An 18953-nucleotide genomic window follows, 5' to 3' on the forward strand; every position below is an offset into this window, starting at 1 on the left:
CGGGTGGCAGCCACTCGATGTGTCCCTTTCACATCGATGTTTCCCTCTCTCTCTCTTCCTCTCTCTCCCTCCTACTCTATCTGTACAAAAAATGGAAAAATGTCCTCGGATGAGGATTAAAAAAATAATAATAATAATAATTAAGACTGCCCTGGCCGGTTTGGCTCAGCGGTTAGAGCATCGGCCTGCGGTCCTGAGAGACCCGGGTTCGGTTCCCGCTAAGGGCATGTACCTCGGTTGCAGTTTGTCCCTGGCCCTGGTCGGTTGTGAGGGTGGCAACCACTCGATGTGTCCCTTCACATCGATGTTTCTCTCTCTCTCTCTGTTCCTCTCTCTCCCTCCCACTCTACCTGAACAAAAAATGGAAAAATGTCCTCGGGTGAGGATTAAAAAAAAATAATAATAAAAAATAATTAAGACTAATAGCTTAACCACTCACACCCACTAGGGTGGCTAGAATTAAAGAGATGTTAGCAAGTGTTGGTGAGAATGTGGAGACTATAATCATACGTAGTGGGTGTGTAGCTACTTTGGAAAGTTTGGTAGTTCTTCAAGAAGTTAAACATAAAGTTACCATATAGCCCAGCCGTTCCACTCTTGGGTATATACCCAAGAGAAATGAAAATATACATCCACTCAGCCCTCTCTGGGTAGCTCAGTTGGTTAGAGCATCACCCCAATATACCAAGGTTGTGAGTTCGATCCCCAGTCAGGGCACATACAAGAATCAGTTGGCAAGTGCCTGCATGAATGGAACAACAAGTCTCTGATTCTCTCTCTATCTCTGTCTCCCTTCTTCTGTCTCTAAAATTAATAAATAAAAATTTTTAGAAAAGTCTACTCAAAATCTTGTACCTACTATGAATGTTTATAGCATTATTCTTTTATTTTTTAAATATGTTTTTATTTATTTTTTAGAGAGAGTTAGAAATATTGATTAAAATCTCCTACACGCCCCCTACTGGGGATTGAGCCCTCTGTCCATTGAGCCACACCAGCCAGGCAGCAGTATTATTCTTTTTTTTTTTTTGCATTTTTTTAATTAATTAATTTTTGTTACAGATGTTTCTTCTTTTTTTCCCCAGTGACACCCTCCTCCCCAACCCCCCACCCCATCCCCAGCTTTGTTGTCCGTGTCCATTGGTTATGTGTACATGCATATAAGTTCTGTGGTTTATCTCTTCCCTCCCCCACAATCCCTCTTCTGAGGGTTGTCAGTCTGTACCCTATTTCCACATCTCTGGGTCTACCCTGTTCCTCAGGCTGTTATGTTCATTATATTCCACAGATAAGTGAGATTATGTGATATTTGTCTTTCTCTGCTTGGCTTGTTTCGCTTAGGATAATACTGTCCAGGTCCCTCCATGTAGTCTCAAAGGATAAGAGATCTTTCTTTCTTACAGCTGCATAGTACTTCATTGCGTATATGTACCACCGCTTTTTTATCCATTTGTCTACCGATGGACACTTGGGCTGTTTCCAGATCTTAGCTATTGTAAATAGTGCTGCTATGAACATGGGGGTACATATATTCTTTCTGATTGGTGTTTCAGGCTTCTTAGGGTATATTCCTAGAAGCGGGATCACTGGGTCAAATGGCAGTTCAATTTTTAATTTTTTGAGATAACACCATATTGTTTTCCATAGTGGCTGCACCAGTCTGCATTCCCACCAGCAGTGTACTAGAGTCCCCATTTCTCCACACCCTCACCAACACTTGTTGTTTGATGATTTGTTAATGGTGGCCATTCTGACAGGCGTGAGGTGATACCTCATTGTTGTTTTAATTTGCATCTCTCTAATGATTAGTAATGTTGAGCATTTCTTCATATGTCTCTTGGCCAAAAGGAAGACAAAAAAGCCAATTTAAAAAATGGGCAGAGGAGCTAAATAGACACCTCTCCAAACAGCATTATTATTCTTAATAACCAAAAATAGAAATAACCCAGATGTCTAATATCTGATGAATAGATAAGCTAAATATGGTGCATCTGATGCAATGAAATATATTCGCCCATAAAAAGGAATGAAATTCTGATATATGCTACAATGTGAATGAAACCTTGAGAATATTATGCTCAGTAAAATAAGCTAGACACAAAAGGACACATTTTGTATGATTCCACTTAACAGGAGTTATCTAGAATAGTCAAATTCATGAATAGAAAAAGGAGCATAGACTTATCAAGGACTGGTGGGGAGAGGAGTGAGAAGTTTTTGTTTAATGGGTGTAGGGTTTCTGTTGGGATAATGAAAAAGTTCTGGACATAGTTGTGATATTTGCAGGAAATTTTTTAATGTCCTTAATGCCACAGACTTGTACACCTAAAAATGGTTAAAATGTTTAATATGTTTTACACAATAAAAAGATAAACATATTTAGAAAGGAATGAACTACTGACACATACTATAATATGGATCAATCTTAAAAACATTATTCTGAGTAAAACATCATTCACAAAAAGCCATATATTGTATGAATTCATCCATATGAGATGTCCAGGATAAAGAAATCCACAAAAACAGAAAGTAGGTAAGTTGTAGTCAGGGGCTGTGAGGAAGTGATAGGTGGAAACTGGGATTTAACAGCTAATGAGTATGGAGTTTCATTTTGGAGTAATGAACATGTTAAAAAATGTTATGATGATGATGGTTCTGTGAATATACTTAAAAGACACTGAATTGGACATTTTATGTGGGTGAATTGTAGGATGTGAACATATCTCAATAATAATCTTAAATAGATAACAAGTATTAATACTAATGGACAAATAGGTAGAAATTGTTACCTTAGAAAAGATAAAATATCTAACAATATGTAATTGGAATCATAGCAAACAAAAAGGGAAGCATAAGCAATAATTGAAGGACTATTGACCAAAATTTTCTGAAACTGATAAAGAAACTAACTCTTATATTCAAGCATCTCTTTAATCCCAAGTAGGGTAAATACAAATTGAACCATTTCTGGATACATCATAGTAAAAACTGAAAACTGTAAGAAAAACTAGAACAGCCAGAGGGGTAAAATGACATACTGCCTTCAAAGAAACAGTGAAAAAACTACAGCTATCTTCTCAACAGGCTGAATTGGAGGAAGGGAGTTAGACCACTGCGGTTATTATAGTAGTGCATGCAGGAGCGAGGCATTGGCACTGTGAATAGATTGGAAGAGGTGGATAGATTCTTGTGAAGTAAGTTAGTGATCTTCAGACTGGCATCTTGAGACTTATAGAAAGATTTTTCCTAGAGTATGCCAGTGTGGATACTTTTAAGGAAATGAATTTCTAAATCCTCAACTTCCACATCTATTCTTTTCTAAAATTGAGCCATCTGATGGAAATATCATTGCAATTCTCCTCGTTTCTCCTTTTTCCAATTACTCTTACTTTGCAAAGAAAGGCATACCTCCCTTGATTCTTACTATGTATGTTGTGTCAGAATATAAAAAGCCTCCAATATAACAAGCCTCCAAGTTGCATAAGAAAGGAGTATTTTGAAACATTGGTGCATTGGTGTACAGAAGTTAATTTCTAATGACCAAGTATCAGATTCTTTTGCAAGTCAGATGTTTTCCAGTTCTTTGCTTTCAACACAATTGATGGCTAATTTGATGCATTATGTAAAATAACTGTTGTTAGATCATCAGTATTTTTTTTTAGCAAGTAAGTCAGGAGGTGCTCAACGAATTAAGTAACATCATAAGAAAAACTTCTTCCAGTTCTACTTACTTATGTGAATAAGATTTTTCAGAGCAAAGACATAAAAAAAGTAGAGCCCTGGCCAATGTGGCTCGGTTGGGTATCATCCTGTGCACGAGAAGGTTACCTGTTCTATTCCCGGTCAGGTCACATGCCCTGGTTGTGGGCTCGATCCCTAGTAGGGGGTATGCAGGAGGCAACCAATCAGTGTTCCTTTCTCTCCCTCTCCCTTAAAAATTTTTTTTTTTATTCAATAAAAAAGAAAGTAGAAATAAAATTGTGATTCTTGGATTTATAATTGGAAGGGAAAAAAGTTTCATCTACCTCATTAAAAGTTGAGCACTGGCTGGTTTGGCTCAGCAGTTAGGGCATTGGCTCATGAACCATAGGGTCTCAGGTTTAGTTCCCCATCAAGGGCATGTACCTGGATTCCATCTCCTGCCCTGGTTGGGGTCGTGCAGGAGGTAACCAATCGATGGGTCTCTCTCACATCAATGTGTTTTTTTTTCCTCTCTCTCTCTCCCCCTCCCTTCCATTCTATCTAGAAATCAACAGAAAAATATTCTCAGGTGAGGATTAACCAAAAAAAAAAGTTGACACAAATTTTTTCATATTCATGTTTTATACACATACACTATAATTTTGTTGTTTTGGTAAGTTGTGTACTTATAATAATTTAGATAACTCAATTCTGGTAAAATAACACTTGATTTTTGTATACACAAGAACTTTTTAAATTTTGAATGTACATATATAATTTTATTTTTTTAATAAACATTTTTATTTTATTTATTTATTTTTATTTATTTTTTTATCCTCACCCGAGGACACCCTTCCATTTTTTGTTCAGATAGAGTAGGAGGGAGAGAGAGAAACATCGACGTGAAAGGGACACATTGAGTGGCTGCCTCCCGCATGACCCAATCAGGGCCGGGGACAAACTGCAACTGAGGTACATGCCTTAGCAGGAACTGAACCCGGGTCTCTTTGTACTGCAGGCCAACTCTCTAACCGCTGAGCCAAACCAGCCAGGGCATGTTTTATTGACTTTTTGGGGGGGGGGGTGTATGTGCCCCTAGCAGGAGGGGAACCGAATCCGGAACTCTGGTCCACAGGCCAACGCTCCGGCCGCTGAGCCAAACCGGCCAGGGTTGAATGTACATATATAATTTTTAAAAGTAGGATGAAGAAACGCAAAACTTTCAAACATAAAGATACAATATATTGGTTTTAAAACTTTGTTGAAAAAGACAGGTATAAGTTCTTCATTGTTTAAGAAAAGTTTGCGTTTTTTAAAAATATGTTTTTATTGATTTTAGAGAGAGGAAGGGAGAAAGAGAGAAACATCAATGAGAGAGAAATATCGATCAGGTGCCTCCTGCACACCTTATACTGGGGATCGAGCCCACAATCCCAGCATGTGCCTTGACCAGGAATCAAACCGGCCACCTTGGTGCATAGGATGATGCTTAACCAACTGAACCACACTGGCCAGAACTGTTTGTAATTTTTTAAAATGGATGATAGTAGATACCACATCACTGTGGAATTTAGGTTACATTAGAAACGTTTCAGAGAGTGAAGGAACAGTTTTATGTTAACATTAGTAATGAAAAGTTTTAAATGTTAACGTATAAATATGCACAGATTTATGCAATGCAATGTACAAGTAGTGTATTATAGAATTGTACATTTAAAACATAATTTTATTAACCAATGTCATCCCAATAAATGTATTTAAATTTTTAATTCAAAAATATTTTAGCAAGTGTATAAATAAAATCTTTTTATTAATCCTCAATCAAGGATTTTTTTTTTCATCGCTTTTTAAAGAGAGAGAAAAGGTGGAAGGAGGCAGGGAGAGAGAGACATTGATGTGAAAGAGACACATCAATTGCTGGTCTCCCACATGTGGGACCAGGCATTGAACCTGCAACCCAGGTACATGCCCTTGACTAAGAATCATACCCATGACCCTTCAGCATGCAGGCCGACACTCTTAACCACTGAGCCACACCAGCCAGTACTAAATAAAATCTTTTAAAGATCATTGGCAAGGCCACCATTAGAGTAAAGCAAGGAGGCACCTAGGATATAATATTTAAGGTCTCACTCTCAGAGAACCTAAGAGTGAGTGCTTCCTTAAATTGTGCATCTGAGGTGTCTTTTTGCTCATCCTCATCCCAACCCTGATCACTGGATTAATACAACACAAGAAATTTGTGAAAAATTGGCTTTAGAAAAATATTTGTAGGTATCACTCATTTTTTAATAACTGCTTTTAATTTGTTTTTAGGGTAGGATTAAAAACACAGCCTGAATCAAAATGCCCTGAGCTGCTTGCCAATTACTGTGACATGTTACTAAGAAAAACACCATTAAGCAAAAAACTAACCTCTGAAGAAATTGAAGCAAAGCTTAAAGAAGTGGTACATAATTTTTTTAAAATTTAAAACTTTTAATTACCTTACTTTGAAATTTGTGTTTTGCTTAGAAGACTTTCTGTGATAGTATCAATTTTTTTACAGTGTGTGTCTATAAGCTACTAATGTGAAATTTTACAGTGCAAGATCTCTATAGGGCATTGTTTTTTTCTTCCTCAAAAATTTTATTCTATAGCTTCAGAAGAGGAAGTAGCATTTAATTCTTCACCTTTATTGATTCTTTTTAGGCCATTAAATTCTAGCACCTATTAAAGGTCAAAAAAATAAAAGGAAAATAGTACTGATGGTGATGAAATAATTGTTAAGAGAGGGGGACTTTTTCACTTTTTTTGTGTGAGTCCAAAATAGGTAACTATGGATGAGTGAGTGTAGATAATCAATTAGTTGTTTTCTTCTTTTTTTTCCCCCTGATTGCTAGTGTAATATAATGTAGGCCCAGGAATGCAAAGAGGAAAATAATAAGAAGTAAAGGTATAGAGAGAGTCTAGACAGAAAAGCCTAGAGAAAAGATTAGTGTCTGAAAAAAGCAAAGAAGATATGCAAAAGAGAAAATTGGAAAGAACCATTGCTTTTCAAGTAAAGTTTTATCACATTTGTATGAAGTTTGAAAAATTGATATTTATAGAAATTAAAAGATTATTTGGTTATTGTCTCAAATTTGCTAACTTGTATAGTACTATATCAGGACTGGTTATTTTTCAGAGATTGACCATTTAATAGGCCTCTCTCTGTATATACTTATGTAAATTTCTGAATTTTGACAATTGGGAGATATAGAAAGGTCTAAATGAGAGAGATAGCTAAGCACATATATGAATTAACAGTAACTTTGTTTTCTATACAGCTCTTGGTACTCAAATACGTACAAAACAAAGATGTTTTTATGAGATATCACAAAGCTCATTTGACACGACGTCTTATATTGGACATCTCTGCTGATAGTGAAATTGAAGAGAATATGGTAGAGTGGCTAAGAGTAAGTAAATTTTTAAAAAATATTTGGTTTTCTTAGTATAGTACATAGTTCATATGTAGAGTTAGTAATACATTTTGGTAATATCTTTAATGTCATAGAAATGGGGAATATTTTATAAGCTTATAGCATCAAGTATTTAAAATAATGTGCTATCTAATAAAGTATAGTTTTGTTGTTGTTTTCATCAATCCTCACTCGAGGATATTTTTTCCATTGAGCTTTAGAGAGAATGGAAGGGAGGGAGGGGCAGAAAGCGCGAGAGACAAAGAGAAACATCCATACGAGAGAGACACATTGATTGGTTGCCTCTCATTCTCACCCCAACCAGGACAGGGGATCGAGCCTGCAACCCAGGTACATGGCCTTGATCAGGGATTGAATTTATAACCCTTCTGTGCTTGAGCCGACACTCTTATCTACTGAGCCATACCGGCTAGGGCAAAGTATAGTTTTTTTAATAAAGACTTTTAGTGAAGTACCTTTACTCATTTGAACTGACCTTATTAAATAGACTACAGTACAAATAATTTCATTTTTAAGGTGGTTTTCATACTAAATACTTAACTATAGAGATGTTTTATAGGTAAAAGATGATGGCTTATTTAGGGTAATCATTGTTAATTGTGACTAAATTCCCCTATCAAAGTATTTTGTCTGATCCCTTTAGTTCATTTTAATTGAATTAGAGCTACATTAAAATGTGTTTTTCATTTATATATGTAGTATTATATACTGTATTATATTACTATATAATAATAAAATTATATATACGATGTCTTTATTTATATATATTTCAAATTACAGATATACAGATAGCCCTAGCCTGTAGTGTGAGATAGTAAAAATTATTGTGCAAACTAAGACTGTGCAAAGTGATCTTAAAACAGTCGATGGGGAAAACATATTGTTTTGTGACTGATTTCTGAAATTTTTGTCAGAACATGTAAAACTCTTACTGTGTGTTATAAATATGTAGGAAAAATTAGCAAAATCAATATGTATTTAGTATACTGATTTAAAACATTTTCAGAGTTAAAGTGTTTTATTTCTTTGTGGAAAAAACCTGAGTAGTTATGAGTAGGTATGCATTATTCATATTTAACATAGAGTAGTAACTGAAACTTGAACTGCGTTGTTGGAGGACTGGTGTTATTTATCTATACTGTAGTAACTGCAATTCATGTGTATTGGACTTGTGCAAAGAAAGCCAAGATTACCTGTACTATCCTATTTCTAAGGATCAAATTTAATAGGTATTAGACTATAAACATTGTAATAAATAAGAGGAAGGACTTTGTATTAAAGCATCTTAGTTTTACATTTAAAATTTTTTTAATAACTTATCAGATTATATATTATGTATTATCTCTTCTGTCTTTGGTTTTCATAGGAAGTTGGTATGCCAGCAGATTATGTAAACAAGCTTGCTAGAATGTTTCAGGACATAAAAGTATCTGAAGATTTGAACCAAGCTTTTAAAGAAATGCACAAAAATAACAAATTGGCTTTACCAGGTATTATTTTATGAGTATGTATATGATATACACATATATATTTTTTAACTTTAAAAAAAAGAATATCTTTGTTTTCCAGTAAATTAAAAATAAACTTTGGCAGTAATAGATAAAGACCACATTCTTTGAACACATCCTGCAAAATAGAATTTAGTTTTGCTAATCCTTATTTTGGAAATGAGTACACCTTTTTTTCTTTATTGATTTTAGAGAGAGGAAGTGAGAGGGGGGGAGAGATAGAAACATGGATGAGAGAGAACATCGATTGGCCGCCTTCTGCATGCCCCTCACTGGGGATCAGGCCCACAACCTGGGCATGTTCCCTGACTGAGAATTAAACCAGCGACCTCTTGGTGCATGGGTCACTGCTCAACCACTGAGCCACACCGGGTGGGCATGAGTACACTTTTAATAAAATCTTTCGTCATGTTAATTTTTTACCAAAGCTTCTGTTTGTATGTATATGTTCGTTTATTTTGAATTTTATTGCTTGACAAGATTTACTTTATATTTTTCTGTTATCCTTGCCTATAGCTGATTCAGTTAACATAAAAATTTTAAATGCTGGTGCCTGGTCAAGAAGTTCTGAGAAAGTCTTTGTCTCACTTCCTACTGAACTGGAGGATTTGATACCTGAAGTAGAAGAATTCTATAAAAAAAATCATAGTGGTAGAAAATTACATTGGCATCATCTCATGTCAAATGGAATTGTAAGTAGATGTGTTAGTTAAGAAACTGGTTTGGTTGAAAATAGCAGAGGTCCAAATAAGAGTTACTTAAACAAGATGGATTTGCTTCTCTCACATGTGAAGGTTTGAGCAGGAATAGTGTACTCTTCCATGAACTTGTTAGGGACATAGGCTTCTGGTTATATCACCTTCCTTAAGAATTTGCCTTTGTCCACAGAATTCAATATGATCCTACTGTCTTTAAGCACAACAGAAAGGTGAGGGTATACAGTTCATTTAAGAGCAACTTCTAGAAGCTTCCCCTGTGATTTCCACTTATATCTTATTGGCCAGAACTTGTCACATAGCTATATTTGTTCCAGAGAAAGTTGGGAGATAAGTCTTTATTCTGGGCAGTCATTGAGTGCTAAAAATTATAATACCATGTAAGAAATTGAAGAATGGATATTGGAAGACAACTCCCAGTCTTTTTCATATAAGAGATATTATCATAGGTGGTAATGATTATAAAAAGATTCTTATTTATCTATTGTAGATAACATTTAAGAATGAAGTAGGTCAGTATGATTTGGAGGTAACGACGTTTCAGCTGGCTGTGTTGTTTGCATGGAACCAAAGACCCAGAGAGAAAATCAGCTTTGAAAATCTAAAACTTGCAACTGAACTTCCTGATGCTGAGCTTAGAAGGACTTTATGGGTTTGTTTGTTTTTTATTTTTTTAAACTGTATCCCATCGCATAGCAGAAAATGTGTTGATTGCTTGTAATAAGTTTATGAATTCATAACACTCAAATGAATTTTAACCAAGAAAAATACACAAATGAAGTATTTATGGGGAAAAAAGAAATAGAAAATAAACAAGTTACTAAAATGGAGAAAGGCAAAAATAAAGGAGAGAAAGATTGAGTTGGTAATTAAATATTACCTATGAGGAGTGTGACAAGAGATTTCCTAATGAGAATGTGTTAGAAGATTTCATGATGACCAAAAATCTAAGAATTGGACAATTTTGGTTTTTTGGTGTTTTGTTTTGTTTTTTTTTTTTTTTTTGTGGGCTTGTAAAATGTACTTATTAGCCTCCTACTCATAACTACATTTTATTCCTAATCCATAGACCTAAAAATTCCAAAATAAATTATTACCTAAAGAGAAATACCTGCTCTGTAACTGGCAAGTGGTATTTGCTGTGGGTCATGTATGACCAATCCCTCTAGTTTCTTTACTTATTGTGAAGAAAACATTTATTGCCTCCTCATAACCAAATTTTTTCTCCTCATTTCTCTGTTCTCATTATGCACTTACATCATTAAATTTATGGCGGTACCAAATAAAAGTTTGAATTCTGAATTTGTGCTTATAATTCTTTCTCACCACTATTGGTCATGGTGGAGAATTGATCTTAGTATATTTAATGCTGTTAATAGATGCTAATTGTTTTCTCTTTGTTCTTTATAGTCTTTAGTAGCTTTCCCAAAGCTCAAAAGGCAAGTTTTATTATACGAACCTCAAGTCAACTCACCCAAAGATTTTACAGAAGGTACCCTCTTCTCGGTGAACCAGGAATTCAGTTTAATGTAAGGTTTATGTTGGTTGATCTGAAACAAAAATACCTTGTTTGTTACTACTTTATTTTTAACAAAATATTTTTTTCTTACATGATATTTAAAACACATCTGTACATTCTTCATCATTCTAGAGCAGCAATTTTCAACCTTTTTTAATCTCATGACACTCACAAATTACTAAAATTCTGTTGCACACCAAAAAACTATTTTTTGCTAATCTGACAAAAAAAAAGGTATCATTTTGATTCATTCACACCAGATAGCTATTGTTGTGTTGGCTGGCATCATTTTTTATTTTGATGGTCTAAGGCAAAAGAGGTCAGTGCCCCTGACTAAATAGTTGGGTACAATATCGCATGTTTTATGCCATTTAGCTGTTCATTAAACATAAATGAACTAGAGATGTTTATACATGTTTTGTTTTTTTTTGTCCTCACCCGAGGACATTTTTGCATTTATCTTAAGATAGAGTGGGAGGGAGAGAGGGTGGAAGAGAGAGAGAGAAACATCGATGTGAGAGAGACACATCAAGTGGTTGCCACGACCTCAACCAGGGCTGGGGACAAACTGCAACCAAGGTATGTGCCCTTAGCGGGAACCAAACCTGGGACTCTCTGGTTCATAGGACAACGCTCTAACCTCTGAGCCAAACAGGCCAGAGCAAGATGTTTATACTTCTTTACATACTTGACATGGGTACATTTTGATGTCTGACATTATGCTGTATTGCTTTTCATCTTTAAAGGAAACCCTCCTTTTGCATTTTAAACCACCTTTATCCATACAAAGCATTTTTTTCCCTTAAGATCCTGGTAACTTAGTTGGTTAGAGCATTGTCACAATACATCAACATTTTGGGTTAAATCCCCAGTCAGGGCACATACAAGAATCAACCGATGAATGAATGAATAAGTGGAACAACAAATTATCTCTCCCTCTTCCCCTCTCCTTCTACCTCCTCCCTCCCCTCCGCTCTCTCTAAAATCATTCAATCAATAAATGTTTTTGTTGTTGTTAATCTCTGAGGATGCTTGTCCATTGATTTTTCGATAGAGTGGAAGGGGGTGAGGGGAGCAAAACATCAATGTGAGAGAGACAATCAATTAGTTGCCTCCCGCAAGGCCCTGACTGGGGCTGGGGATCGAACTCAAGACCCTTCTATCTTCAGGCTGATGCTCTAATTGCTGAGTCAAACTGGCGAGAGTGTAAAGATTTTTTTTAAAGATCCAGCTAGAAGATAATGCTGAATTACAACCCATATATCTTCAAATTTCTAATCGCTTTCATGGCAATCTAAATTATATTAACTTCGTTATTACAGGGAGTATAGTCACCTATATTTTATTAACAGAGCCTTTATTGTGTTCATAGGGTTTATTTTAAATAAAATTACGTATGTTTTTATTTGTTACTTTTTCTTTAAACAATTCTGGTTATTAATATTTAGAATATTTTTAACTTTTTTCTCAGACCTTGTTGCTATAATATGGTGTTTACAAGGCCACTCACTATAAAATATTTGATTCAATGTTTTTTGTAGAAAAAATGCAAAAGTTCAGAAAAGGGGTAAAATCAACTTGATTGGACGCTTGCAGCTAACTACAGAAAGAATGAGAGAAGAGGAGAATGAAGGAATAGTTCAACTACGAATACTGCGAACCCAGGTTTGTAATATTAAGACAGAATGTCTAAATTTTGAAAAACGTTGGTTTTTGTTGTTTAAATCTTCAAACTTTTTTTTTTTTTTTTTTCATTTAAAGCATGTAGATATTCAAATTTTTTATAATTGTATTAAAAGACTAGGTTGTCTGTGTGGCTTGGTGGTTGCAGTTTGGTACATTCTGTTGGTTGGGCAAAACCTTAGTTTTAGGTTATATCTTCATTTGACCACACCTGATTAAATGTATCTCAGCCACACATTACCATTCTGGGATTGATATATTCTCTTTTTATTTGACTTCTAATTCCATTTTAATATGAAATTAGGGAGCTTGTTTTTAAAACATTTTAAATCTAGGGTTATACCTTCTGAACATAATAAAGAATACCAATTCAAGCTAACATATGACTGTTGTAACTTCTGAAATAGTTCTATTAAAACCAAGTGTCCCACTTTTACAATTTTTATTTATTATTATTTGAAACTACTGGCCAATGAAATGAAATATGAAACAAGAGGAAAGAGTTAGATTTTTTTATTACTCAGAGATTATACAATATACTAAAGGAAAAAAGATAAGTAAAAATTGCATTTCTGTTTATCAGTAACAAATTTTAAAACTTAAGAGGAAAATAAAAGAACAAACCATAAAACTTATAAGCATTTCTTTAAAAAGGAGTGTGACCAAAAAAACAATTCAAAGGATCAATGAAACAAAAAGCTGGTTTTTCAAAAAGATAAACAAGATTGATGGACCCTTTGCTAGACTCCCAAGAAACAAAGAGAGAGAACCCAAATGCACAAAATCAGAAATGAAAGAGATGAAGTAACAACTGACACCACAGAAATACAAAAGATCATTAATAGCTACTATGAACAATTATATGGCAACAAATACGACAATCTAAGCGAAATGGAAACACTTCTAGAAACACACAGTCTCCCGAAACTGGACCGGGAAGAGATAGAAAACTTGAACAGACCAATAACAACAGAAGAAATTGAAGATGTAATCAAGACTCTGCCAGCAAACAAAAGCCCAGGCCCAGATGGCTTCACAGGGGAGTTTTACTGAACATTCAAAAAAGAACTAACACCCATTCTCCTCAAATTATTTCAAAAAATTCAAGAAGAAGGAAGACTTCCAAACTAGTTCTATGAGGCCAGCATAATTCTAATTCCAAAACAAGAAAAAGACACTACAGAGAAAGAAAACTATAGGCCAATATCCCTGATGAACATAGATGCCAAAATTCTGAACAAAATACTAGCAAATTGGATCCAGCAATACATCAAAAAAATTATTCACCATGACCAAGTGGGATTCATCCCAGGGATGCAAGGCTGGTACAATATTCGCAAATCAATAAATGTGATATACCACATAAACAAAAGAAAGAATAAAAACCACATGATCATATCAATAGATGCTGAAAAAGCATTCAACAAAATCCAGCATCCATTTCTGATAAAAATGCTCAGCAGTGTGGGAATAGAGGGATCATATCTCGACATAATAAAGGAAATACCTACATATTTCTTTCACAAATACCTTATATGAAAGACCTACAGCTAACATCATACTCAATGGGCAAAAACTAAAACCATTTCCCTTAAGAAGAGGAACAAGACAGGGATGTCCACTTTCACCACTCTTATTTAACATTGTACTGGAAGTCAGCCACAGCAATCCGACATGAAGAAAAAATAAAAGGGATCCAAATTGGAAAGGAGCAAGTGAAACTGTCATTATTTGCAGATGACATGATATTATACATAGAAAATCCCAAAGACTCCATCAGAAATCTACTAGACTTAATAAATGAATTTGGCAAAGTAGCAGGATACAAAATTAACGTCAAGAAATCGACGGCATTTTTATACACCAATGATGAACTCACAGAAAGAGAAACTGAGAAAACAATCCCATTTATCATTGCGGCAAAAAAAATTAAGATGCCTAGGAATAAACTTAACGAAAGAAGTAAAGGACCTATTTGCAGAAAACTACAGGACATTGAAAAAAGAAATAGAGGAAGATATTAAAAAAGTGAAAGAACATACCTTGTTCATGGATTGAAAGAATTAACATCATTAAAATGTCCATACTACCCAAAGCAAATCTATAGATTCAGTGCAATCCCCATCAAAATACTAACGACATATTTCACAGAACTAGAACAAATACTTCAGAAGTTCATATGGAACCAAAAAAGACCCCCAATACCAACAGCAATTTTGAAAAAGAAAGACAAAGTAGGTGGGATCACAATACCAGATATCAGGTTATACTACAAAGCTACTGTAATCAAAACAGCCTGGTACTGGCACCAGAACAGGCATATAGACCAGTGGAACAGACTAGAGAACCCAGAAATGGACCCAAGGCAATATGCTCAATTAATATTTGACAAAGGGGGCAAGAGCATACAGTGGAGTAAAGACAGCCTCTCTAATAAATGGTGTTGGGAAAATTGGACAGTTACATGCAAAAAAGTGAAACTAGACCATCAACTTAAACCATACAAAAAAATAAACTCAAAATGAATAAAAGACTGAAATGTGACCCATGAATCCATAAAAATTCTAGAAGAAAATGAAGGCAACAAAATTTCGGACATCATACACAGCAGAATTTTCACTGATACATCACCTAAGGCAACAGAAACAAAGGAAAAAATGAACACATGGGACTACATCAAACTAAAAAGCTGCACAGCAAAAGAAACAATCATCAAAATGGAAAGGCAACCCACTGTATGGGAAAGCATCATTGCCGATACATCAGATAAGGGGTTAATTTCCAAAACAAATAGAGTGCTCATACAACTGAACAAAAGGAAGATAAAGAACCCAATTAAAAAATGGGCAGAGGAGCTGAACAGACACCTCTCCAAACAGGACATTCAAATGGCCAAGAGACATATGAAGAAATGCTCAACATCACTAATCATCAGAGAGATGCAAATTAAAATAACAATGAGGTATCACCTCACACCTCTCAGAATGGCCGCCATCAACAAATCATCAAACAAGTGTTGGGGAGGGTGTGGAGTAAAGGGGACTCTAGTACACTACTGGTGGGAATGCAGACTGGTGCAGCCACTATGGAAAACAATATGGTGTTATCTCAAAAAATTAAAAATTGAACTTCTATTTGACCCAGTGATCCCGCTTCTAGGAATATACCCTAAGAAGCCTGAAATACCAATCAGAAAGAATATATGTACCCCCACGTTCATAGCAGCACTGTTTACAATAGCTAAGATCTGGAAACAGCCCAAGTGTCCATCAGTAGACGAATGGATAAAAAAAGCTGTGGTATATATACACAATGGAGTACTATGCAGCTATAAGAAGGATCTCTTAACCTTTGAGACGACATGGAGGGACCTGGAAAATGTTATCCTAAGTGAAACAAGCCAAGCAGAAAAAGACAAATACCACATGATCTCACTTATATATGGAATATAATGAATATAACATTATATAGGGTAGACCCAGAAATACAGAAGTAGGGTACAGACTGACAACCCTCAGAAGAAGGGGTGGTGGGAGGTAGGAAGAGATAAACCACAGAACTTATATGCATTTATGCATAACCAATGGATATGGACAACAAAGCTGGGGACAGGGCCGGGGGATGGGAAGGAGGGTGTCAATGGGGTAAAAAAGGAGAAACATCTGTAACAAAAATAAAATTAAAAAAATAAATAAAAAGGAGTGTGTATGATATTACATGAAAAGAGTAGTCCAAGCTTTGGCTGATTTGGCTCAGAGGTTAGAGATTCGGCCCATGGACCAGAAAAGAGTGACCTTTACTGAGATTCAAAAGATTTGAATAAATAGTTCATGCTCTTCTTCTTACTAAAATTTTTTAGTGGGCCCTGGCCATTTTGGCCCACGGACCAATGAGTCGCGGGTTCGAATCTGTTCAAGAGCACATACCTCAGTTGTGATTGGTCCCCGGCCCTGGTTGGAGTTTTGTGGGAGGCAGCCACTCAATGTGTCCCTTTCATGTCGATGTTTCTCTCTCTCTCTCTCTCTCTCTCTCTCTCTCTCTCTCTCTCTCTCTCTCCCTCTCCCTCTCCCTCTCCCTCTCCCTCTCCCTCTCTTCCTCCCTTCCTCCCACCCTCCCACTCTATCTGAACTAAAATGGAGGAATATCCTCAGGTGAGGATTAAAAAAAAGAAAAAATTTAAAAATTAAAATTTTTAGTAAAGTGTAATTTATGTATGACAGAATATACCTTTCAAAGTAGGTTTCGGTGAGTTTTAATAAATGTATATACCCATGTGACCATCACCTCAGTTAAAATACAGACTATTTCTATTATTTCAGTAATTTCCCCATATATCTCATCCAGCCAGTGTATCCCCTTTCAGCCTGCTTGATTCCTATCACCATTGCTTAGCTTTGCCTGTACTAGGTCTTCATATAGATGGAATCAGACAGTGCATGTACTCTTTGTGTCTTGTTTCCATTGCTCATCATGAAACACCATAGTCTTTAATGATAAGGTTGAATAACTTAACTAGTCAATTTTTCCCATATTAGTATCAAGTTTACCAAATTTTATATAAAAATTCAACTAAGAATATTTTTGGAATTTTACATAATGATTCTCTGTTTTATCAGAAAGAATAAATGTGATTGAAAAATAATAAGGCGATGGTGGTCAAACTTGCATTGCCAAATATTAAAACTTATTAAAATACCTATAAAAATATAACAATATGAGAAGCAGATTAATTGAAGAAAATAATTCAGAATTAAACCTTCTGTATCACTACAGACGAACTTTACAATACAGGAAATAACTTTGTGGCCAATGAAAACAGAATGGATTATTCAATAAGAGGTTTGGGGAAATTTTACTTTTTGGAGGAAAAAATCAAGATACACCCTAGTTTATGGCTACACCAGGATAGATAAATTTCAGATGTATTAGATTTGAGATGTATAATGGGATGGCAGCGATAGTCATACTATTAGATATGCAGAGAAAATGAAATCTTTTGTTTTGTCTTAAACTGATCCATAGTTGTGCCTAATCTAGTAATCTAAGCTGTTCCTTTAGATAATGCTGAGCCTGTCTTATTTCTCCCTGATCCCATTCCATCCATCCTCATTATTTGCTGTTTTCACAGATGGCATCTGGATGTATTGAGGGTGAGAGGAATTTATTTGACCTTGTAGTGACAATGAAGGGATTTTCATATTTATAAGTTGTGATGGTGTCCTGGGTTCTTGCTCGTGGCAGCTACTGAGTGAATGGGAATCTGACTTTCTGTTGCTGTCTACTGCTGATGTCTGTAATAGAGGAACTTTGATTTATTCTTTTTCTAGTTGGTAAGGACCACATAGCCTCTTCATTGCTTTTACTGAGCTCTTGAGCTCTCTGAGACTAGGCCACATCTTCTATGTGGCCTCTTGGCCTACATGGCACATTGTCATTGTCATCTGCTGCTGTAGGATCACCCTCTTGTATCACTAAAAGCCCTGTGGCAAGTCCATTAGCTCTAAACTCTTATCTGTCTTATGTGGGAATGGAGACAGATTCGGGAGTGCAAATTATTTTCATTATATCATACCACTCTTCTAGTGACCTCCAGCATATTAAATGGGGACCAGCTCCTGGCCAGTGTGGCTCATTTGGGTTGGGCATCATCCTATGCACCGAAATGTTGCCCTTTGGATTTCTGGTCAGAGCAAGTGCTCAGGTTGTGTGCTGGATCCCCAGTAGGGGACGTGCAGGAGGCCACATCGATGTTTCTGTCTCTCTCACTATCTCCCTTCTTCTCTCTTAAAATCAATACAGACATCTTAAAAAAATAAAAAGGAGACCAGAGCCAGAGCCCAAGCCTATGTACTTTCTCTTTTTCTCTTATGTTCTTTGACACAACCACCATCTTTACCTCTACCAAATTAGAAGGAAGAAATTGGGACATTTACAATTGTTATTCTTCTCCCTGGTTTCTATCATTATCTCATGACACACATAAACTAATTACTAAAATTCTGCAGCACACCAAAAAATTTATTATATGCCAATCTGACCAAAAAAAAGGTATAATTTTGATGATTATAAAAAAAATAGTAATAGTTACCTACTCTTTTTCCTCCAAATGATTTTTTTAAAATCAAGTTCCTATACTTGTATATAAGGATTTGAGACACAACCTCATTATGTGACCAATAAGATGTAACTCTATTACGTGATATATATTTATGGTTCTAGACAGGCATTCACACCTGACGGCTATTGTTGTGTTGGATGTTGTCATTTTTTTATTTGACAATCTAAGAGAAAAGAAGTCAGTACTCCTGACTAAATAATCAGGTATTGCATGTTTTAAAAATTCTTGTGTCACACTGCTGCACACTTGTTGGAAATCATTGTC

The 18953-nt window shown here is 35.5% G+C and overlaps 2 protein-coding genes across 2 annotated transcripts in view; both read left to right on the plus strand.

The window, feature by feature from the left end:
• The window catches only part of CUL5 (cullin 5), a 108561-nt gene that overhangs the window by 88219 nt on the left and 1389 nt on the right, over window positions 1–18953 (plus strand). Inside the window, exons 12-18 of the mRNA XM_036257696.1 lie at window positions 5998–6130; window positions 6990–7121; window positions 8512–8635; window positions 9170–9345; window positions 9860–10021; window positions 10780–10898; window positions 12430–12553. Coding sequence (XP_036113589.1) covers window positions 5998–6130; window positions 6990–7121; window positions 8512–8635; window positions 9170–9345; window positions 9860–10021; window positions 10780–10898; window positions 12430–12553 — 970 coding nt within the window. The remainder of the gene's footprint in view (window positions 1–5997; window positions 6131–6989; window positions 7122–8511; window positions 8636–9169; window positions 9346–9859; window positions 10022–10779; window positions 10899–12429; window positions 12554–18953) is intronic.
• ACAT1 (acetyl-CoA acetyltransferase 1) overlaps window positions 12444–18953 on the plus strand; it is a 61761-nt gene continuing 55251 nt past the window's right edge. Inside the window, exon 1 of the mRNA XM_036257698.1 lies at window positions 12444–12553. The gene's annotated coding sequence lies outside the window, so the exon portion shown is untranslated. The remainder of the gene's footprint in view (window positions 12554–18953) is intronic.

Source organism: Molossus molossus, unplaced genomic scaffold, assembly GCF_014108415.1.
Source record: "Molossus molossus isolate mMolMol1 unplaced genomic scaffold, mMolMol1.p scaffold_m16_p_13, whole genome shotgun sequence".
Taxonomy (NCBI): Eukaryota; Metazoa; Chordata; class Mammalia; order Chiroptera; family Molossidae; genus Molossus; species Molossus molossus.